Below are 23261 nucleotides of genomic sequence, written 5' to 3'. Positions count from 1 at the left end.
CGTACTGTTCACCTGTTAGAGGTGGTGGGGTGTGCAAAGCGGGTGTATCTTTTCTCCTTGGCTTTTTTTGGTCCTGTTCAGTGTTTTGGGAAGCCAGGATGGTTTTCCCTTTTCTTGGTTTCTTTTTGAGGTCACAGCTCTGAATCAGCTGCTCTGAAAGATCTTCTGCAGAGGAAAAAACAAAAAGAAAAAAAGATGTAAAAAGCCATGAAACTGAGTAGAAATAACAAACCAGATGGTAAAAAGAAAAGCTTTAATAATACTGCCTTCATCCAAGTAAATTATAATGCCTGTGGAGGAACATCTCATTAATAAAACATCAGCACAAGAGGCCTATGTGCCATACTATAGGGGAGTCAAGTGACTTAGGTGGTCCTTCTGCTTTGTAGGTGGTAGACATAAAGCAGAGGAAGAGACTGTGGGCAGCTGTGTGTTACGTGGCAGAAGGAAAGCTGTACCATGGTGTGCAGGGGTCCCACAGCCATCCCTGTTTTCATCCCACACTAACTGTGCAGGCTGTGTCTTCAAGAGTTACAAGGGCACTTTTGTGAAGGAAAGATTTACGTGTGTGTGGTCAGCCTGAGGTATCGGTAAGCCGAGGCAGTATATTGTTCCCCTCAAGATTTGGCTTTATTTCCAGAGCAGTTGGTATTCAGTTTTGATTTACATAACATTACACTGGATTTTTGGTTTTCCCTTGACCCAGACGTTTTTTTTTGCAAGAATCTGCATTTCTGGGTGCTAATGCAAGCCAAAAATATTGAAGATGATAGCCTGTCAACAGGCTGCCCAGGGCAGTGGTTGAGTCACCATCCCTGGAGGTATTTAAAAGACCTGTAAATGTGGCAGTTAGGGCACGGTTCAGTGGTGGACTTGGCAGTATTAAGTGTATGGTTGGACACAATGATTGCAAAGGTCTTTTCCAAGCTAAGTGATTCCATGATTGGAATCATCACACAAACCAATGCTTTGGTTTCTTAAAAAGCTGCTTGTTTGGCTTCAGCTGGGTCTTCATTCCAGGCTCTCTCACACTATTTGAGGCAGTGTACAGCTGTAAGTGGGTATACACATGGAAAGGATAACCTCCAGGGTGAAGCCCCAGGAAGATGTGGGGTCTTTTTCTGGCACCCACAGACTTTTCGCATAGTCTTAATGAGATCATTTCACCTCCTGCTGCCTCAGTTTCCTAACTGTAGAATGAGAACAATTATATGTGGTATACCAGCAATTGTATAAGTAGTGCCTTTAGCTAGGAATGCCATGTGGCAGAGGCAGAACTAGGATACCTTCCTTGCAGGCCAGATAAACAAAGTTTATAAGATTGTGCTTGCCTGCGGTGAGACACTTCTTTTGACAAGGAAGTGAAATTGCATTTGTGTTTCGTTATTGTCATCACAAGGGTAACAACAAGAAAATAGGTTTTTGTTTCTGGGTTGCTAAATCTTCATGACAATATTGCAAGGCAGGAGTGAAGTAACAGAATCTGAAGCAGAGGCAAAAGACCATGAATACGCAAAAAAGCACATCTATCGAGTATGAAGCTTGGTATTTAGGAGTGTGGCAGAGAAACGATGCCTCTGGTGCTCTCAGTGCAAAAGTTATGTATGAAATAGGTTCAAGAGAGGAAACATTGACAATGAAGGGGAAAAAGTATTCAGAAAGCAGACTCAGTGGAAGCAAAGGGAGGGGGTGTCTGAAATCTTTTATTGAGATTGCACCTATAAAATATGCTCAGGGAAGGCTCAGCCGTATCCCAGCTTTTAGTTTACAGTGGTATAAATGGAGAAATTTCTCTACCTTTTTTTACCAGGGGAAAGAACAATGACTCTTTTCTTCTTTCTCCTCTTTAATTAACTTTGCTCTCCAGCTTCAGCTGATTTTTATATGCAGGAAGGGCTCTCTTTGCCTTTCCATCTGGCACCAGAAGTGTCAGCAGAAGGTGCAATCTATCAGGTTTCATGAGGGCTCAGTTTTGTTGCTGGAGGGGAAAAATGGACACTGGGCAGGGCCTAATGATGTGAAGACAACACCTCTCTAATTAATGCAATGACATCATCTAATAACACTTACCTAAATGGTTACAGTGTGAGTCTCGCTTGTCCAGTCTGTCTTCTGGGATATCAAATGGCTGAACACATTCTGTTGACATCGTTGAAACGGGCTTTTCTTCCCCTTTGAAGCTACTACACCAGGAGAAAAGGAAAAGAAATTGCACCCTGACATAAATCAGACATATTGGTGTTATGTATCCACTTGCTAGCCAGATCATGAGAAGTTCTTGTCTTCCAGCTGCTCTCTGTCATGCAGTCTGCTGGCTCACATGTGAAAAGAGATGATACATTTATTCACTGCCTTTGCCTTGGTTACACATGCAATATCCTGTTTTTCCACCTACCTTGCTGTAAGCAACCCACACTAGCATGGGAAATACATTGGCTTTATAGAAGAATACTGACTTTGAGTATACAGAAAGCACTATCTATCTATCTATCTATCTCATACACAAAGTATATGCTAGGAAATAGGGTGTTTTGTTCTGTTTTTTTCCCATTTTTTCCCAACTCTATACTAAGGATCATATTTGGTGTTTATCATACAATCTTGCCTTAATGATGAATACTGTTGAGTTACTCTTACAAGCCCAGCTCCTCTAACAGAGCTTTGATACCCCTGAATACCCACATGTGAGTGCTGCCTCTGAAAGATGGCCAGTACATATGGACCCCAAAGCCAGCATGAAGTACACTTACTAATCACCTTGGATAAGATCACAGGAGCCTGTTTCACAAAGCTGTTTAAGAGCCTGTTCTCTGTAAGTCCCACTGAATTGCTGTTTTGGCTGTTTTATTCCCCTTTTCTCACAATTGCAGAGGATCCTGGAGCCCAGCCTCCTACCTGAGCTCCTCCAGCATTTCCCAAGCTAAGACTTGATCCCAGACTTGCTCACTCTGAGGCCACCCTAGATGTCTTCACAGGAAGAAGGAAATGAGACCATTTTTTACTGTTGACCATTTCTATGGTTGCTTAACAGAAACACATTACAGCAATGTTAAAAGAAAAGAAACCTTCAACCTGGAGGTGCAGCCTGAGTGATCCTGGTATGGCCTTCTGCCAGCAACAGCTGGGGCAGCTTCTTACTTACAATCTCTGTTCTCCATTTTCAGGGAATAATGGCAGACCATGGCTTACGTGTAGGGAGGAGGAAGGCAATGAGGAAGAGAAAAAACAGGAGTACTGTCCTGAGTTCAGCAGTAGCAGTCATTTTTCTCTTTCTCAGTAGCTGGTGCAGTGCTGTGGTTTTGACTTTTCAGTCTGGGAACGGTGATGATAACCCTGATGTTTTCAGCTGCTGCTCAGTAATGTTTAGTTTGACCAAGAACATTCTGAGTCTCGTGCTCTGCCGGGAGGGGAAGCCAGGAGGAAGCAGAGACAGGACACCTGACCCAAACTGACCAAAGAGGTATTCCATACCACAGCACATCATGCCCAGTACGTAAACTGGGGGCAGTTACCTGGAAAGGCGAGATCACTGCTCTGGTCAGGCTGGGTGTTGGTCGGCAGGCGGTGAGCAGCTGTATTCTATTCCCTTGTTATTTCCCTTATCATTATTATTATTGGTGGTAGCAGCAGTGATTTGTGTTATACCTTAGTTACTGGACTGTTCTGATCTCAACCTGTGGCAGTTACATTCTTTTGATTCTCCTCTCCATCCCTCTGGGATCAGGGTGGGGGAAGAAAGGAGGGGGGGGAGTGAGTGAGTGGACTGCGTGGCTGAGTTGTCATCTGGGCTTAAACCATGATAGAGAGTTTGCTTTTATCCTGCTGGAGGTAAACAAAACACCTGTATTACTTCTCTGTAAATTGCAGTGGTTGTTTGTCAACAAGAAACAGAACAGTAGGGGAGTCAACCTCATTTCTATGACTAAACTTACATCTATACAAAGAACAATTAATCCTCAAGCAAATTCCAGTCACTTAAATGTTTTCCAAACAAACTGTGAAAGGTCGCACTCATAATCACTCACTGAGCTAATTCTTCAGGGGATGAAAAAACATGTCCTAAATTCCAGTGGCTTCAAAATAAGCGGAGCGACACTGGCTGACAGCAATAAAGGTCAGGAACACTGACTCATAATGTATGTATGGGATTAACTCCCATACCCTTCAGTATCCAAAAACTGTAAAATTCTATATAATTCTGGAATACCTTGTGGAATCAGGCCTGGATAAGGGGTTTGACCTCTGCCTGTTCACTGTAGAACTGCCCCTGTCCAGCCCCCCATCTGTACTAAAGGATTACACTGCCTGGAGACTCCATCTGCATTTATGGGAAAAAAATTAATCATCTTCCACTTGGGAAGACCCTGTACAAAGAAACCTTTCAATGCACCTTAGCATAGCATGTCTGCTCTGTTTATCCACTGTATAAATTAGCTATAGCTAATGAAATGAAATGCTTAAGATGAAGCAGTCAGTTTTATTTAAAGCAAAAAAACAAACTTATGTGCTGGCCATATGAAGGCTCACACTGCATTTTGTGATAAGGGAGGTTTTCTTCCTCAATACCATTTGATTTTATAGGATTTGATTAGGCCACACTGGCTAAATATTATCATAGTAGGAAAAATCGTTCTTTCCTGAAGGGTACTCATTTTAGACAGTTTTCAGTAAAATCAGGGATACCATTTCAGACACCATGGACTTGTTTTGAACAGGTCTTGAGGCAAAAAAGGCTGAGACTAGATTGTAAAATTTAAATGTAAGATTGGTGGTAAATTATACTGACTGGAAATGCCTTATAAAATACGATTTATTTTGGTTTGATTTCACTGAAGTGTTTCCCTGAGTTATTTCACCTAATAAAAATAAAGCTTTGTAAAGAGTCTTAATTTAGGATTGGTATATGCCAGCTGTGAGACTTCCTTAGTTATTTTTTCTTACTATACTCCTTTGGAAAAACTATATTCTAAATAAATCTCTTAGATGTCCTCACATTTCCATAGCCACAGATGCCAAGCCCTTGGCACCTTCAGTGCTTTAAAATATGGCTGTATAGCCTAACTCCTGACACATGCACCCTTTTTGTTATTTAAAGTTTGCCTGCAGCCAACTTTGCTTTGCTTACAAGTGTTTTCCCACTGCACATAGTGACAGTCTGTGTGACAAAAGAATAAAAAGAGAAAGATTACCAAGATGTGTCATGATTTTTGATATCTTGGGTGTCTACCCACTGCATATGACGTGTGAACCTGTGAGTGCTGTTGCATCCTGTCACTGCACATTACACACAAAGTGCTCGTTCTGGGGAGAGGTGATGTATGTGAGCTCTGTAATGGTGCTTTCCCAAACCACTGAAATCAATTCCCACCACTAAAGAAACAGATTCCCCAGTAATCTTTCACATGGGAAGGAAGATGAGGGGGGACTGTATGAAATCATTCATACACCTTTACAAATGGAAGCACTTTCTCAGGTTTCTGTGTGTTAAATGAAACTTATCCTAGCAGCCTTCACACATGGTTTGTGCTCTCTGCTGCCATCAGTCGCTTTGGTGGGTAGTGTTTACTATTCACAGGATGGACTAAGGTGGGATTTTTCTTGCATTCTTATATCTCTTGACATAATGATCCACATTCGTCTGCTGTTCAATTGTAATGGTTATAATGGAGCTCTAAATCACAGTCAGTGGGAGACACTTCCTGAAATGCATATAGATTTTTCTGTATGAGTTAGGACTCATCACTCATTTAGCCTGGACTTTGGAGCAAGGCAGCTAGGCTATACCACCCCCTGCAGACATGTGTGCCTATTTCTGGGAAAAGGCAGAGCTGATAAACACCTGAAATGCTTCCCTAAAGGTTGAATCATAGAATAGTTAGGGTTGGAAAGTACCTTAAGATCGTTCAGTTCCAACCCCCAGCCATGGGCATCACACTGGACCATGTTGCCCAAGGCTCTGTCCAACCTGGCCTTGAACACTGCCAGGGATAGGGCATTTACCACTTCTTTGAGCAATCTGTTGTTTGAGACAAGTTCTAGCTTTGCCTACACAGTTTTACATTTGCTCCTTGTAAAAACATTTGGCATTCAATAAGATTTTCTCTACTTAGGGTCGGAGAAGAGCAAGGAATGATAAGGCAGCCTGAAAAATGCAGGTATGGGTAAAAGCCTCTTCATCCTCATGTGGATAAGGTCTCAGGCTGAAGCCCTGGCGTGTAGCAACAGGACTCCTTTGGGCATACACACTTGTAAGAGATGGTGATTTAGATGACAAATATCTGACCTTTTCACTTTTTAGATGTCTGCTTTGGATTCCTAGGTAGCTTAAAGCACATTCAAGATTTTTTTTCAGAGTTCTCAGTTGCTGTATATGCTTGATTAAAGTGCCCAAATAAAGTTATCCAGAGACAGATGTACAGCTCCTACCACTCACGAACACTGTCTTAAAACACTATAAATGCAAATAATAGGGTATCCTTTTTTGCTTAAATTGTGAGTCTCCATCAAAAAGTCACCAATGTAACTGGTTCCAGGAAACCAATTTTGGTTTATTATTTCAGATTAGTATATGCGGCTGTGTTAATGTAGATATTTGTCACCAGTAATTAGGAAAGAGCTTAGGGAATGCTCAGCAAAGCTACTATCACATGCTTCTACCAAAATGATGCATTTTTTTGAAGCCATCTGATCCTATGACATTTAAACCAATGTGAAATGAAATCTCATGAGATCGAACAGAAAACTAAAGCTTTGAGTATCAAGCTAAAGAGCTGGACTTTTTTTTCATTTGATCTTGAACTAGGCATGGAAATGGCTTTGGGTATGGGAAAGTTAACTCTCCATTTCTTGACTTCTCATAGGATTTGAGTGGCTGTAGGTGCTATGCAGCTAGAGGGAAATTAGGTACCTATGGCAATTTGTATCCAGTCTTAAGAGACAATGCAGAACTCAAATGAGACATCAGTAGGCAATCATTCTAACCTAGAAGATGCAGAAAAGAATTCCTGATCTGCAATTCATATCAAAGTTGACACGGGCTACGTGAGCATCAGCATCAATAGTCCTCACATTGTATATCAAGGGCATGAGTTTTTATACCTGCATGTCATTTTCTTGTGTGTTGAATTCTTAGAATTGCTGCACTAACCCTTTGCAAGGTCTCCACAAACTGTTGTCTGCAAGTATGTGGATTTTGATTTTTCTCTCCCCATCCCTTCCCCCCAGGGGAATGTTTTGTTCCCACAATTGAGCAAATCCCCAGTAAAAAAAAAAACATGCACTAGTTTGCAGGACATGCATAACCATTAAAGAAACCATTGGCGTGTTGATAAGGGTGCTACAGGAATAAAAGTACTCTTGAGAGTGTCCTTGTTGGGTGACAGCAGGCAATCTGAATCTAATAGGTATTTTTTTTGGTAGGTTGATAATGAAGTTGCCACAGAAGCCTGTGTGCCTGTCTTCTCATGGACACAGAGCACTGCATATGAACACTTCTTTGCCATGAGATGAGAGAAGGAAAGTTCAAGAACCGAAATGGAGACAACTGGTGCCCTAGGGTGGGACAGCACATGCACATGCTTGTCCATATTCCCATAGGCGGCACCTGGCCTTGGTGCCGCTGATGCACTTGACAGTTGGAAACGGAACAAGTGGGAATATCTTACAGCGTGCTGCCTCATGCAGACATGAGGCAGAGGTTGGACTGTAAAAGTTAGTCCAGCCTGCACCAAGGGCAGCACTTCACTACCCTGCCCAAAATGCTGCTCAGGCATCAGATTTGCCCTTTAAGCCTGGTGCCTCTCCTCCAACCACACGCACACTTATGGTCTCCTGACATGTTTTAATTATTAAACAACTCTTAACTGCTTTGCCCCTCTCTGTCTGGTTACAATGAGCACGTGAGCAAGGAGGGACAGGCAGGCTTTCAGCATCCTTACCCGTTCTTCTCTTCCCTCCCTACATGGCAGGGAAAGACAAGACCTGTCCTTCCTTCTGTCGCATGTTCTCTGCGGGGTCCCGTAGTGTGAGTAGGCCCTTATTTGCATGAAGTCATTTACAAAGAAGGAATAAGAGACTATCATCTGGATTTAGCTCCTTCCATCTGCACTCAGCAGGCAGCCTTGGCTCCTTTACCGGCAAATGCACACCTTTGCCTATACATTGGTCCTATCCTAACCCCATTACCACTGGTTCCTGTGCAAATCTTGTGAATAAAGCAAGACAACCCATCTCAGAGTAGAAAACTATACCCAGAGTAGAAAATAGATGCCCTAAAAGTAGAAAGTCTGGGCGTTCCTGCTCAGCATTCCAAACTTTTCACTTTTACTATATGATTAACATTACTCTATTGGAGTGACTTCTTCCCTGGGCACAGAAGACAGCCTCATGCTGCTGCACAGAGCTTCTTCAGTTATTTGGGCACTGGGCTGCTCTCTCGAAGTATTCTTGTCAGATTAGTCTGAGTTCTATTTATTTAAAAGTATTTAAATGCACTTCGGAAACACTTTGGTATTTGAAAGCCTAATCCAGGCACCTCCCTCCACCCAAAACTTTTTGCTGCTGATAGCAGAATTGTCTGGGAGTAGTTTCCTCTCACAGCTTCTACGGGCTAGTTCAAAACCCTGGTTGGGACCATCTCACACTGCTTCCCATCAACTCGCAAAAATGAAAATCCCAACAGTTAAACTTTGATTGATACAGAAACAAACAAACAAACAAAACAGTATGATATATCTGCAGAGGTTCTAGTCACAAAGTTTTAGTGTTTGAAGGTAATAAAACCAGCAGTAATTATTTCCTTACAAACTCACCTATTCCAACCGTCTCTAGTGGGGTAAGAAGCCCTGATGCCAGTTCCCACTCTGCTGCTTGCAAGCTGTCTGAGCAGTTAAAGTTAGTTAAAGCACTTCTCTCTAAAGCACTGTCCTCTTTGTAACCCACCACCCATGCTTTCCACTCTCAGCTCGGCCGCACCCCAACTTTCTCCACATGGGACCATCCCCAGCCCGCTCCCCACAGAAGGGGCGACTTTTCCTAGCTAGTGCTGGAAACAAAGGAAGAGACAAGAGGAGGGCCCATGGAGGGCAGGGTGCGGGTGCGGTACTTACGGCGCGGTGAGCCGTCGGGGCTGGTTGCAGCGGGACCTCTCCGGGCTGGGGCCGCCGCGGCCTCTGCCGCCCGCCTTATCTAGGGAGCGTGGTGCGGAGTCGCTATGGCAACGCCGCGCTCAGGCCTCCTCCGCGGGGCGGCCGCATCACCGCCCCTGCCGCCTGTGCTGAGGCCGATGGAGCGGGGACACCGGCAGCCCCTCAAGGCGAGGAGGGCATCTCTTCTGCTCCAGAGAGGCAGGGGAGGCTGCCGGAGCTCTGGCGCACAGAGGCAAAAGGCAAGCTGCGGCAGCCGTGGCAGGAGGCGAGAAGAAAATGGCAAGGGGAGGGAGAGAGGCTGGTGCTGTCTGGCACCCAGGGGAGAGGCGAGGATAAAAGTGGAGCAAGGAGGCAGGACATGTGTCTGGGAGCAGCACCACAAGCACTAAAAGTGATGGACACCGTCTCCAGCGCCGGGGTTCAGCGATGACTGCCGTGTTTGTGTATACACCTGGCCACAACCAGTTACACAGGCGCGGTATTTACGGAGCCTGCTGTGGCTGCCGCTTGTTTGCCAGCAGAGACCAGTCTCTCCTATTTTAGCCCGTGCCTTTGGATGGAGCTGTTATTTCAAATGAGGGAAAACATATGCAAACACGCCTGACGTTGGAAAAGCTCCGGGAGACATGATTTACTCAGTGGCGGGACTGTGAGCTGCCCCTCTCTCAGTATTCATCTGCAACAAAGATGCCTTTGTCGGTGCCCTTTTATTAAAACACCATTAAAACCTGTGAGAGCTCACATCTGTAGTTACCTCCTCCTTCTCTTCCCCCATCAGCAACTGCAGTTCAACAGCACCAGCGTGCTTTAAATTAGTCAAGGTTTCTTTCATAAATAATACATTGTACAGAAAGCCCAAAGGGAGATGCTGCTAATGGCCAGCCCTGCAGAACGTGCAGCACTCTCAGATCCCGTGTGTTTCAGGTGTGGTTCCACAAAGCACCAAGCATGCTTTTAAATGCTCTAAAGGAAGGACCGTGAGCTTTCCCCATCCATGCCTGGGAGAGACAAGCACATTCCTCACCTCGCTGAGGGTAAGTTGTGTGTGTTTAGGTGTCTCAGAGACCCAGTTTTAAAAGCAAGCTCATAAATGCTTGTATGGCTCCTGAAAAAATGGAGCATAGGCTCCTGACCAAAGTACGTGAAGAACTTCTGGGCAAGATTAAGATTTCTGACTGACAAAAAAAAAACCTCAAAACCTCAAAACCACACAATCCCCAAACCGCTCATGGAAAAAATTGTTTCCATGTGACTGATTTTACTTTCAACATTGTCAAGACCTCTCTGTTGCAGTGAATTTTAGGTAAAACACCCTCTATTTTTACACTGGGATGCTTTTTACTTAGAAGCACAAGTTACGTCTGATTTTCCTATGAACGCAGAAAAGTCAGAATGAGATCACTGAAAAATAAGCTCATGAAGCAAAATGCTCAAATCAGAAATTATAACTTGAAACTCAGCTCAAGATTGCCTTTTTATGTTTTCATTGTCCTGACTGAAGAAGTCATTCAGTCATTTATAGCACTGGAAAAATTCCCTGAGGATAAGAAAATCATTTCCTGCTCTAGTCACTGGATCCCAAGGATGCTTTGGGAATATTACAGGATAGCTTTACCCATGAGGAAAGTGGCCTATCACTCACAGCAGGATCACACATCCAACCTTAGTCACCTCTTGAGTGGCACCACACGATGCCATGAAACACTTTAGATTTATCCCAGTCTTTTCATAGCGGCTGCAGCATCACTAGTATGATGGAGGATTTACTCCCATATCTGATCTTTTACGTGTTTACAGTTGTTGTCCTGCTTGTAAGAGGGCTGGGACTCCTGCCAGCTTTTTAATCCTTCCTGTTCAGTTGTTTCACAAACACAGCCTGGAAAACAGTCTGAGTCTGTAATAAATCTGCACTTTAACCCTCTTCCCTCATATGCGAGTATTCCCATCAGCACTTGGGGAACTACTCATGTAATTAAAGATAAGCACGTGTCTAAAAGTTTCCAGGCTAGTGCTTTAGAAGACAGAAGATGCAGCTTTGACAGATGGCAAAGGATGAGACAATCTAATAGAAAACAAATACACAAACACATGTATACACAGACACATACGTACATATGTGCATATATCTATGTATGTGTAGCCATTACTGACCTGTGCATTTGTTATTTTTGTGTTTGTTTCTGGCTTGGTTTGCAATTCAAGGGTCAAATTTGAAATGTCCAAAGGCCAGTGAGAATTTGGCCTGCCTTTGATATTTTCTTCCTGTTAGAACTTTCCTTTTCTATACCGAATATTTGGCTTACTGAAGCTTTCCAGCACACAGCATAAGAGTGGTTTCTTGAAAGATGCATGATGCCCCTTGATATTATGCTTGCTGGTCAATAGTAGGTCTGCACTGGGTTTTGCAAAGCAAACACAGCTGGCTTTTCATCACTGCGGTGGTTAGTAAAGATCCTTTTCCAGCTGTAATTTTGCTCACAGTGAACTCACTTTGAATCTGTACAAATTGGAAGACCAAAACCAGATCTCATTCATGACAATAGCAGTCCATTATGAACCAGTTAAAATACTGGATTTATAGAAGGGGTGGCCAGATAAAAGACTGTTCCTTACAGATTACTGGTGCTGTGCTCATACCAGCATAAACAAGTTTGACAAATGGCTAGTATGATGGGTTTGTAGGGTTGGTTTTGAGGACATTCTGCTAGAACAAAACTATTATTGGTCTTGATTCATAACACATGGCGGGTTGTTTGCCTGCTTAGAAGTCTTACATTAAATAAAAATCCCACTTTCAGGATGTGAGGGGAATTACTCCAAGTAGAGCACTAAGGCTGGTAAATATCAGATGCCATGGGGCATTTAAAATGCCTGAGCTTTCTGGCTTTCAGGTCTCCTCTCCACCATGAATAAAATAGTTCTACATGGTGGATTTCTATGCTGGTCCTTGTTAATAACAGTGTCTTTTTCATAATCATTATGGTCTGGAAAAGATGCCTAATACACAAAGAAGGCTGTCTACCAGGCATGGGTGTGGAGCAGAGCTGCTGAAGCTGCCTGCAAATGCAAGGATGTCTTCTGGGAAGGAGGTGAGGCTGTGCTGCAAGGGAGAGGAACAAGGTACCATCAGGTAAGTCATATCACAGCATGTTCCCATGCCAAAGGAAAATGAGGGTGAGTGTGTCATCAGCACCAGGAGGTCCATTGTCATAAAAATGATGTAGTTGTCACCTCTGCATATTCCATATCTACTGCAAAAGGCTGTGAAAAAACTAGCATACAATCAAAGGTATTTGTTTGATCTCCATTCAAAAGGAGATCTCTCCATTCTCTCAATTCAAAGGAGATGTTCCACTGTGATTCTTTGGGGTTTTGTATTCAACTGCTTACATTATGGTTAAGTTCAGATTTGACTTTCCACCCCTGGCACTATTTTCAGATGAAATAAGAATCCCTGAGAAGGTACAGGTGAAGGGTGATCTCGTTTTAACAGGTCTTAGGCATCTGAAAACTGTTAATGATCCAGCCTCAAGTGACTTCTCTATGCAGTAACATGTGGTTACATCCGAGATAACACTCTCTGCAGAGGAGCTAACTCAGGGCTCACACTATCCTATTGTGCTTAAACTCAGTTTGAGCCTGTGCTGCTTATTTCTGTGTGAAAGTGTAATGCACGGTACATAAAGTTTGGTACAGGTTTGTGCTAACTCCTAAGCCACTGCAAGCATGTGCATGCCCAAAGTAAATTTATACATGGAGAATTAAATACATTTATAAAATAAGGAAATTTATACGTGGGGTAGTATTAACCATATTAAGTAAATTTGTACACGGAGAATTTATACATGGAAAATTAAGGAATTGTATCTTGTAAGGACCAATTTATTCATTTAGTCACAGGTATAAAACAGACTATGGTTGATTAAATAAGTTACTTTGCAGCCAGATCAGTCCAATTGATAGATCAATGTTCAGTGTTGTTTTTTATCAAACAGATTGGTTGAGGTACAGTCAACACTTGTCTTTGCTGGTTTCCTTTTAAGCTGTGGAGGTTAAAAGTGCAGTGCAGTAGATTGAAAACTGCACTCAGCACATCTAGCTTTTCAGAAAACTTGCCATAAATATTTACATTTTCCCTTATATATAAAAGAATACACATAAAGGGGCATAAGTTGCATTTATCACAGACATAAACATACAGATAGCTCATGATTTTAAACAGAAGGCTTACTTGAGGAAAATCATTGCCATGTCCTGTAAGGCAGCACGTTTGTCCCAGGTCCAAGAGGGAAACCATCTGTGTTTGTTGTACTGCTGAGTGAAGCCTTCAAGGCTGGAGCAGTCTCTAAGGCCCATATGAGTCTGGGGTTTCTATAGACCCTGACAGATGGCTCTCATGCAAACGTCCTTTCTTCTGCCCCATCAAAGGTTAGGAGGCTTATGAAGGAGAACTAAAAGGCTGCAAGAGAGTAACCCCATTTAGAGTGGCAAAGGGAGTTTCAATGTTAAGAGTCAGTGTTGTGCCAAGGCTCCTTGTACAAAGCTAAGAGAAAAGAAAATCATCACACTAAGTTGACAATGAAAATGATTGTAGATTAACCAGTGCTTTTACATTTAGATAGTTAACTAAGCCTTCATGCTTACTTCAGGAGGAGTAAGCCAGCAGAAAACAAGGAAAGGAAAAGATGTGGCTTTAAATGAGGGGAAAATAGTTTTCAAGCTCCTAAAGACCCCAGTCCACAGCTTTCATTGATCCTTATGTCAGGGTGCTTTGAGAGAGTAACTTTTAGGGGAAGACAGATGTAAAAATCCAGCAAATGACAGATGGTAGTGGAAAACTATATTCCAGGGAAACTTGGGACAAAGCAGTAGCAGATGACCTCTGGCCCATGTAACTTGTGATTCTTCATAAATGCATCACTCTTATGCAGCACAGTGCAAGGTGGGAGCTGGGATGGGGTGAATGCTGCCCTGAGAGAAGTCTCTCTCCTTCTCTTTCCAGCATTAGATCTGTCATGCTCCTTTTCCTGGATCACCTGCTGTAATTCCTCACCCTACCCTCTAACTTCTTGCTTCAGTTAATTCAGTGCTGAACCCATGTCTTCCCATGCGTTGACACACAGGGTCTTTCTGCTGAAACACTTGAAAAGATTACAGCATTTTTAACTATGCATCTGAGCGTTATCTTTTCAAACATCATCACAGTCCTCCTGCATTTATAGCTTAAAATATTAAACAGCTTCTAAAACACTGCTGTGTTTTCTCTCCATTCTGACACCCTCCATGCTGGCTGCTTTGTTTTACTAGACTGCCAACCTGGGAAGAAAACAACTTCCCTGAATAGAAATTACATGCACGGGTGTGAGAAATACCAATGCCTGCAGTGTGTGCTTATCTCTTAGACTAGAGACAGAGAATCGTTAGCAAAGTTGGGCTGTCCCTCACCTGTCTGTGCCTCACAGCGGGATGGCAAAGAGATGTAGACATCTGAGAGGATGTCTGTGAACTTTCCCGACAAAGGATATTTCGGCATGTGTTATCCAGTAAACACTTTATTAAACGGGGAATAAGCTGGGCTTGATTGAAACCAGACTAAAAGTCTTTCAATCCAGGGCATGAAACAAAATAAGCAAGGAGCAGAGTGATCCACATGGAAGTATTTTCAGAGAGATTCAGGAAAGGTGAATACTGCCTCCTCTCAGCTTCCCTGGGAATCTCCAGTGTTCTGCAAGCATCTTACCCACCTGTTATTCTTCACCTTATGGCAGCATCACATGCTCGTTGCTAGTCACTGTCCTACTGTGCAATGAGATCACTTCTCTGTGCTGATGAACTTTGGTTTGCAGCTGGCTCAGGTCTCAAGGGGGAACCTGTGCAGAGATGCTGACTTGTCCAGCATCACTTCAGCCAGAAGAGGTAAGAACATATCTGTCCATACCCTAAGTTTTTTTCTTTTAAATTTACAAAGGAAAATAAACTTATTTTTCAGTATTTACAGTCCTGAAAAATTAAGTAGATGAGAAACCATAATAGATCCATTGTTGGTTAGAGAACACAGAGGATGGGAGTTCAAGGAAGCAGTCGTTTACATGCCATGGCTTTCCTTCTTCATTCTGAGTGTCATCATTGACTAATACCTAATGTAAGTAAGTCCTTACCTGATCAACTGGCTGGCCCCTTCAGAGCCCTGATGACCATCATGTGCTGATGGCCAGCTGAGGAATGCAGTTTTCTCATCAAGATATGCTTTTGAAAAAAGCAGTTGTTTTTGTGGTATCTACATATAAATATCTGTATATACAGAGAGAGAGAGAGAGAATATATATGCATTTTGTGAATACTATCACTTGTAATTCTTGAGAATTTGAGAAAACTTCTACTTGCATAATGAAGGAGCTTTAATAGAAATGCTAAAGATCCCCAGAGTGTTGACCAATGAAGCAAATCAAAACATCTCCCAGTCCACTTCTGGGCATCTTATTTGTATTCCTCTGTCCTTAACGGCTTGCTCAAAAGATCCCTACAATACATTTCTGTGCTGTGTTGCTGAGAGAAGGTATCAGAGTGAGAGCCCTCTGGCTTCCTGCAGGGTTTTGTGCAGCTCACTGACAGCTACCTGGTTCGTAGCCCTGCCTCCTGAAGAGTGCGGCTGTGCTAAGGGCTGAAGGGAAACAAAAGGATGTTGGATCCTGTGGTGGATCCTGAGAAATCCGAAGTTGCCCAGAGGATAGTAGTGGTGCATGACCAGCGGCAACAGTGGTGCAGGGCTTTCCCCATTGTCTTCACTCACACCCCTCAACTTTCAGATTGCCAATCCCACGAAGGCAAGGGGGAAGGAAATGGGCTAATGGTCCTTGTTTGGTTCTTATTGCTAAGCAGATTGGTGCCTACTATTCAGAGTAGGATGGTGTCCTCTGTCTGGGACAATATCTTCCTCTACGTGACATGGTACAAAGGAGATAACACAAAATATTTCCCAGAGAAAAGAGAAACAGAAACCTCCCTCCCCATGCTGGATGGGATTTGTAGAAGGAGCTCTGCTTCCATTGAAACCAAGTCTAAAATTCCCCTCGGTTTCAGTGCCTGCATTTCAAGTTTGCAATTCTAATACCAAAAAGGTATGTCACAAATTAGCATTTTATCCATTCTTCCTATAACATCAATAGACCCAAGCCCAGCTGAAGGCTTGGCAACAAGCTGCTGAACACTGAGCCCAGCATGAGCACATTACATTTCATTCATTAGAAACATATAAGCTTTACTTCATGTGGGATTTGTGTAAATACTTGCACAAATTCCTTATCTGCAGAAGCTTGCTCCTAGCAAGTTGTTAAGCTCATTAACAGGGCAGAAGGAAGATTGTGCTCCTATAATTTCCAGTTCAATTATTATAGAGCGCACAACATCCTAATTCTACTGCGGTCCAAGGCAAAACTCCCACTGGTTTAATGGGGCCAAGATGGCACAAAGTTAATTTCCCAAAACAACGTGAAAACTGGAAACTCTCCCAGAAGAGTAAGTTCAGTGGAGTCCAGACCTCAGGAGATTAAACTCTCTGTTGTCTTAGCAAGGCAGATTTGGTACCTTATCAGAAACATATTTCTATTGAGGCAGCCATTAGAATAAGGAGCATTACCACGACACACAGAAAATGTGCACGATTAATCAGCTGATGCAATACAATTTCTGTTGTGCGTATAGAGTTTTGACATCACCAGAATGAACTGGGCAACGTTTCTTCTGAGGAGGGCAACCATGCACATATCCACTCTCAGTACTACTCTTTTTCCCCACAAGGCATTGGGGAAATGTATTCTGAAGTAATATACTAGTGAAAAGAGACCACTTGAGTAGTGTGAATTGAACAATGCCAAGGTAATGTCAGAGAGGAACATCCATGAAGCTGATATCCAATGGTCAGTACCTATTTCAGTTATATTAATAAAGACTGCTTCAATTCAAGCAGCATGTAACCATCAAGTGCCTCTTTGCCTGTAGTTTAATTAAATGCTCATTCTTTGGTGGATTTCCTGCTTACCAGTGATAAAATATCAGAACAATAATTGCTAATATCAGAAAATTTTGCAGAGGCAGGTGAGAGCTGCTTCTCTTTTGTAATTGTTCAGTGAGACCACAGAGGTCTAAGTTTTGTTCATCAGGGCCAGGAAATTATTAACATAAAGCATGGTAGAAGAGGTGGACAGATCTTCCAGCAAGTAGGCTTTGAAAACAAGCTGAACTGAACCCTCTTTTCTTTACATAAACTCTCATCCAGTGAAGGTGTGACATGTTTAAACAAAACACCATGAGTTTCCAGCCACAAGCAAACCACTTCATCAGGGACTGTAGTGGTAGGACAAGGGGTAATCGGTTCAAACTGAAACAGGAGAAGTTCAGGTTAAATATAAGGAAGAAGTTCTTTACTGTGAGGGTGCTGAGGCGCTGGCACAGGGTGCCCAGAGAAGCTGTGGCTGCCCCATCCCTGGCTGTGTTCAAGGCCAGGTTGGATGGGGCTTGGAGCAACCTGGTCTAGTGGAAGGTGTCCCTGCCCATGGCAGGGGGCTGGAACTGGATGAGCTTTATGGTCCCTTCCAACCCGAACCATTCTATGAATAACAGCAAGTTGCCCACTTTCTACAGCCACTGTCACAAATGCTCCTATACATGTGGAAGGAGGACCAAACAGAGACCAGGTGAAAGCAGCAGTGTGGGTCCCTGCTGAAGGTGCTCAGGTGAACATAAATCCAGCCTTCCACTTAAACCTCTGGATGCCCTTACAACCCAAAATAAAAGCTTCAGATGCATACCTGTAAAGCTGGGAGAGAGGAGAAGAGCCTCCTCTCCTCCTTGCTCCCCCTCCAAGTCTCCCTTATCAGGAATAGTATTTTTATGGCTTCCCATCCCTTATAGCAACAGAGAGAGGGCAAGGATGAGCATAGTCCAGTCTGTGTTCCACTTCAATTCTAATTATATATGCCAAGTGAACAGCTCCATCCATCCAGATAGCTTGCATCCATCCAGACCCCGTGACACACCACTCTCTGCCTGTAAAATATACCTGGACTTGATTCAGTATTAGCTGGAGACTGTGTTCACGCATGGAGATAGAATCAGTTTCACTCACATTTCCTGTGGCTCCTAGGGACAAAAAGAGAAGACTACAGCTCTGTCCTCTCCACACATGTTTTTCTTTTCCAATTATTATTTTTAATAATAATACCAATTTTTTTTAAGGTAGACTCTGAGGTGTACCTTAGACCTCAGAGCCAGTTGTGAACACAAATGCTAAGCAGACAGGGCTGGCCACCTGCAGCAGGACCTGTTCCTCCTCCTCAGCCAGCACAAGCCTTGCTCCACTGGGTAAAGGGAAATGCCCTCCTTAACCAACATGGGGAGACCTGTGAAATCAACCCCATGAGGCAAGTTGTCTGCCATGGATCTTCTGTGCATCCAGTGTCAGCCTTTTGTTGCCTTGTGTGAGCCAGCAACAGGTAGCTGCTAGGAGCTTTGTAAAACACTGTGCATAGAATTGCACAAAGCAGACTGGAAAGTAGCTTCTTGCTCTTACTTAGCTGTGTTGAATTCTGCTAGCAGTAGTAGAAAAAAGCCATCAAACTGATATTAGTTACAAAAGCCAGGAGCCTGTCTGTGCTTCTGCAGGGAACACAACTATTGACTAAGAAGGTCAATGCTAATGGGGACTCTCTAAGAGCAGAAATTAATATGGAGGCCTTTGGAGAATTTAGCAAATCCATTTGTCCCCTTTTTTATTCATATACACACAAAATTGACAGTAGCCTTGCATGGTAATTCAGCACTGGAAAGGTACTAGATATTCCTTATTTCATATGAAAGGACTTAATTTTAGCCAGAAGGGGAATGGAGGATTATTTTTGCTAATTAGTTCTGAAACTGGTTCACTTTTGACAAGTATTTTCTCTCTTGGGAATCAACAGGCAGTCTGGAAGTGGTTCTACATCATGCTGCTTGGGCCTCTACAGGACTCAGAAAGGTCCAGAAAAGAAAATTCAGTTGGCTACATATCATGGCTGGCCTGGTTATAGGCACTTCTTATTCATACCACAGCAAAGTATAAACAGACATGTCATGATTGAAAATATGAGAGTGTCTTCCATCTCACAAAATTGGGAAGAGGGAATAGTTTTATGCAGTTATTGATTTCCAGCTGCTTAATTAGTGTTTACAATATCTCTCCTTGAAAATAGCCATGTGCATTTCATTCCCTACTTGCTTGTTTAATTTAATTTAATCAATTGTTACACACCTGTTTCCATTTACTTAAAACAAGCATTATCCACAGCATAACAAATATGAAGCAATGTTAAAAGCAATTAATCTTTATCCTTGAAATGCTTCTCTTGGAGTTGTATAATTAAGTGCCCTTGCTATAAAAACAGGTATCAAGTTGATACCTTAAACCACCCATAGACACATAACCTTTCAGACAGTACAGGCAGATTTGAACATAGAAGCACAGAAAGGAGAAGCAAGAAAAGGAGATTGCAAAACCACCTTTTATTTCATTGAAAGCTGATAATCTATTAATGAATGCTGGGAAGAGACAGCTAAAGAGGACAGCAAGCAGGTATTTCTTAAGCTATAGCAAAGAGAGATGGAAAGATTCCCCTTTGATTTTGCCATGGGCCATATTTCCAAGCACTTATAATATTGTACGCCACTCATTCTCCAAATGAGACACAGAATGACACATCCAGCTAAGTTCCTAGACCTCCCACCTGCTTATAGGAAAATCTTGAATGAGGCTCAAAACCATAAGGCAATTAAAAGACACCACACACACCTTTCTTTTCCTTTTTTAATCTCCATTTAATGAGGTGGGAGTTCTTGCTGGTGCCAAGCATGCTGTCCAGAAGTCAGGCAGAGCCAAGGCACTAGCCCCAACCACCATCCGCCTTCTGCTGCCCGGCTCTCTCACAGCTTTCACAGACAGGATGGTGGGCTTTAAAAAGCAGCTTATAGACTGTCCTTCCTCCTCTGGAAAGCATAACCACTAACAAACATTAAAACCAACATCAGCCAGTTCCACATACATGCTGTTACCTGATAAACTAAATCAGCAACATGGGATTAGCGCCTGAGAAGCTCTGTGCTTCATATAGCCCCCAAGTGTCTCCAGATGTCTTAGACTCTTGGGGCTCCTACCTGACTTCCTCTGAGACTTTTATCCTCTTTCCTAGTATGAGCTAAAGAAAGTAACTGATTTATTCCTCCAAAGGGCTTCAGAGTACCCTGCTGGATCACCACTTCCCACTGTACTTCTAGAGAAAGAAAGGATAAAGTCCTAAAGACCCCAAATTAAAGTGAGGATTTAACATAAATAAATAAATAAGATTTTCCAAATTTGCTTTCCTTACTCCTTTCTTTCAATGTCTGGAAATCCCCAGTGAATCTGACATAAGTCCCTAACTCATCTGGTTTCTACAGAACAAAGTGTTGCCAGATGACAGCTCACGCTTCACTGGCAATGTTCTGTCATCTATCGGTGCTAACTGTGGATCAGTGTCTGTCTCTACAGCCTTTTTAATAGGTACTTTATTATTTTGACACATTTCCTTCCCTCTTGTTAATCTAGGGATTAGCAGTGACACGTCTAAATTCATGCTTAACTGTGTTAACATTATCCCTCTTGTATTGAGGGAAAGCACTCACACTGCTAGCTGCCTAGCAGAAGACCAACACATCCTCTGGTTTAAATATTCCCATGGAGACTCTCTGAGGTTGTCTTTGTGGGCTCTAAAGCTTTACCTGACAGGTTGGCTGCAATACAGAGCACAAAAAACAAGACTGAATCTGAGAGGATATGATATAAAAAAGTCAGTGGATCTCCCATAGCAGAAGTGAAGAATAAAAACAGTGAAGAAGGAGTAAAACTATGAACCAAGGGGAAAATAGTAACAGAAAAGCATCTGCACAGTCATACAGCACATTCATCCATCTTCCAGTTCTAGCCAGCATCTGCAAACTGATTCTAACTGGATGCTTTGCTGATGTCCATCCCTTTTCTTTACCATGGATAGGTGCCTCCTAATCAGGAGCTTCATCAGTTGGTCAAGTGTCCCTTCTCCAGCTTTTGTGGCTGCAGAGGACATGTGAGGAGAGCAGCTTGCAAAAAAGTGGCCAGGCGCTTTCTGAAAAAGATATTTCCTAGTTTCTCTGTCAAAGATATAATCTTGTCAGAGGCGGTCTGGCCCTGTAAATTCTCATGTTCTCAACAGCTGTGTGCTTTATTGAAGACTTAGATAGCCTTAAATTGACTGTTCTTCTGTGCTTTCTCTTAATCTGACTGTGGTCTTTAACCCCTTTGCTAGTCTGTGACCCTGAAGTGCTCGTAAGTGTTCTTGGAAAAAGCAGTTAAGTGAATTTATTTCCTCAGGTTTCCGAGTGGGAGCTAAGCTTACTTATTTCTGAAAGAACTCTATGTATTGGACTAACACCTTTAGGGTACATTTAGGCAGATGAATCTACTCATAGGTGAACTTCCACTTCAGCTCTCCTTTGTCTAGTTTCAGGTCTATCAGTCCACATCATTATACCTGCTTTACTGTTGCTCTTTCTTAATTTCTTTCTATGTCTGCCCCTTATTTCCAGTCTCCCCTGTCCCATCCATAGCTACAACATTTCTCCCATGCTGCTGAGGAGCCCCTTTTCTCATCTCCTGCCTGGGTGGTAGTCAGCCCAGCTGCTGCATGCGTTGGCATCAATTGCTTCCTGCTGCCTGTCTCTGAGGATGGGCTTGCTAGGCAACAGCTGGATACAACCTGCAGACACCACCAGGCTATAGCATTGACTCCCAGAATGAGATTTCTTTGGCACCAGCTGCTCTGGATTTCCCTGGACATCTCACTCCTGCAACCCCCACCCCACACACGCACTCTTACTCAGCAGAAAACCCAAGCCTGAGAAAGGTACCTCTCATATTTGCCTGTCCTGGTTTGGGATGACTTGGGTGCCCTTGCTTCCACTTCTCACCTTGTTAAATGGGACAAGGATGTGAGGAGTCCAGGCTACCCTGCTTCCATAGTGCTCTGCTCTGGTTAGGGCAGCCCTAGATCTGGAACAGCTCTCTTGATGTAATGAGAGTAACATTTTCTCATTATTGCTATTCCTTGTAGATCAAAAATTAAGGGCAGTGGAACCCTTATGCAGGACGTTGCAGAAGCAGGACTGAGACACTTAGACCCTAGTTTTCAAGTACTTAGCTTTTTATTTTATTTCCCCTAAGTGACTATAACTGTTTCTTACCATATTTTTTCTCTGCCAGTAGCTCCTAAAAACCTTTGGAAAGTCCAGTCAACCTTTAAAAAGCTAATTCATTAGCAAGGTAATACTTAACTACAGGCTTTTCTCCCCCCACACTCCTTGTTTCATAGTAGGCTTACAATAGCTTGACTTGTCTGTTGGAAAGGAAGCTCTGCTTGTGAAAGGTATATGTTATTGTACCCTCACAGACTGGGAGCCATCTTAAAACAATTTGCCCAAAATTCATACAATGAAAATGAAATGGGATGGAGCATGGGAATGTTGAGGTGAGTACCACAGCTTTCTTCACCACCCAGTATTTGAATCCTGGTCCTTTTCAGGACCCCTGGTAACCTGCTACCCTTGGCAGGTGCTTGCCCTACGTGAAGTCCCTCTAATAAATGCTTACCTTACTGTAGCCATTCCTGATGGCAGCTGGCCAAGCAGAGAGCACAGAGGAGCAGGAATATCTTACCTATGTATTTGCAGAAGCCTTTTGCAGGTGACAGGGCTAGACTTTGCCATGACATGCAAGGAATACACTTGTTAACAGCTTCAGGTGAAACCCTAGGGAGCCCTCGCACTCCCTTAGGATAAGGGGTGACTTGGGGAAAATCTTCTTAGATCCTTTAATCTCTCCTGCCTCTAGCCTCCTCACTACTTCTGTGCCTATCATTAACTATAAACCCCAATGTCCTAGCAGGTTTCTTTAGTATTTTAAGGGAGGCTGGGGGAGGAAATCAGGAAAAGGCTGCCTGTGTTCTGCATTATTTGTCATGGTAATAAATGTTTCCCATATTAAGGTTGAATAGCCTCAGTGGGACACACCTGTGT

The 23261-nt window shown here is 43.0% G+C and overlaps 1 protein-coding gene and 1 long non-coding RNA gene across 5 annotated transcripts in view; one reads left to right on the top strand and one right to left on the bottom strand.

Annotated features, from left to right (window-relative positions):
• Nucleotides 1-9376, bottom strand: part of PPP1R17 (protein phosphatase 1 regulatory subunit 17) — a 74719-nt gene extending 65343 nt beyond the window's left edge. For 2 of the 4 annotated variants that reach the window (XR_009966114.1, XM_062625514.1), the window contains exons 1-3: nucleotides 9108-9376; nucleotides 2071-2183; nucleotides 13-165 (exon numbers count right to left, since the gene is read on the bottom strand). Coding sequence is in view for 3 of the 4 variants with exons in the window: in XM_062625514.1 (XP_062481498.1) it covers nucleotides 13-165; nucleotides 2071-2149 (232 nt within the window). In the remaining variant the exon portion in view is untranslated. Of the gene's footprint in view, nucleotides 1-12; nucleotides 166-2070; nucleotides 2184-6907; nucleotides 6982-9107 lie in introns of all 4 variants that reach the window. The other 2 variants (XM_062625515.1, XM_062625516.1) reach the window with 2 other exon arrangements.
• On the top strand, nucleotides 7649-10468 carry LOC134167172 (uncharacterized). The gene is made up of 2 exons (XR_009966122.1): nucleotides 7649-8439; nucleotides 10071-10468. It is a non-coding gene; the product is annotated as an uncharacterized LOC134167172 (long non-coding RNA).
• The last annotated feature ends 12793 nt before the right edge of the window (nucleotides 10469-23261 follow it).

Source organism: Pezoporus occidentalis, unplaced genomic scaffold (assembly GCF_034315485.1).
Source record: "Pezoporus occidentalis ecotype Australia unplaced genomic scaffold, CSIRO_AGI_Poc_V1 ctg28, whole genome shotgun sequence".
Classification (NCBI taxonomy): Eukaryota; Metazoa; Chordata; class Aves; order Psittaciformes; family Psittacidae; genus Pezoporus; species Pezoporus occidentalis.
Note: the sequence above shows the minus strand (reverse complement) of the source record. Positions and strands in the feature narration are given on the sequence as shown.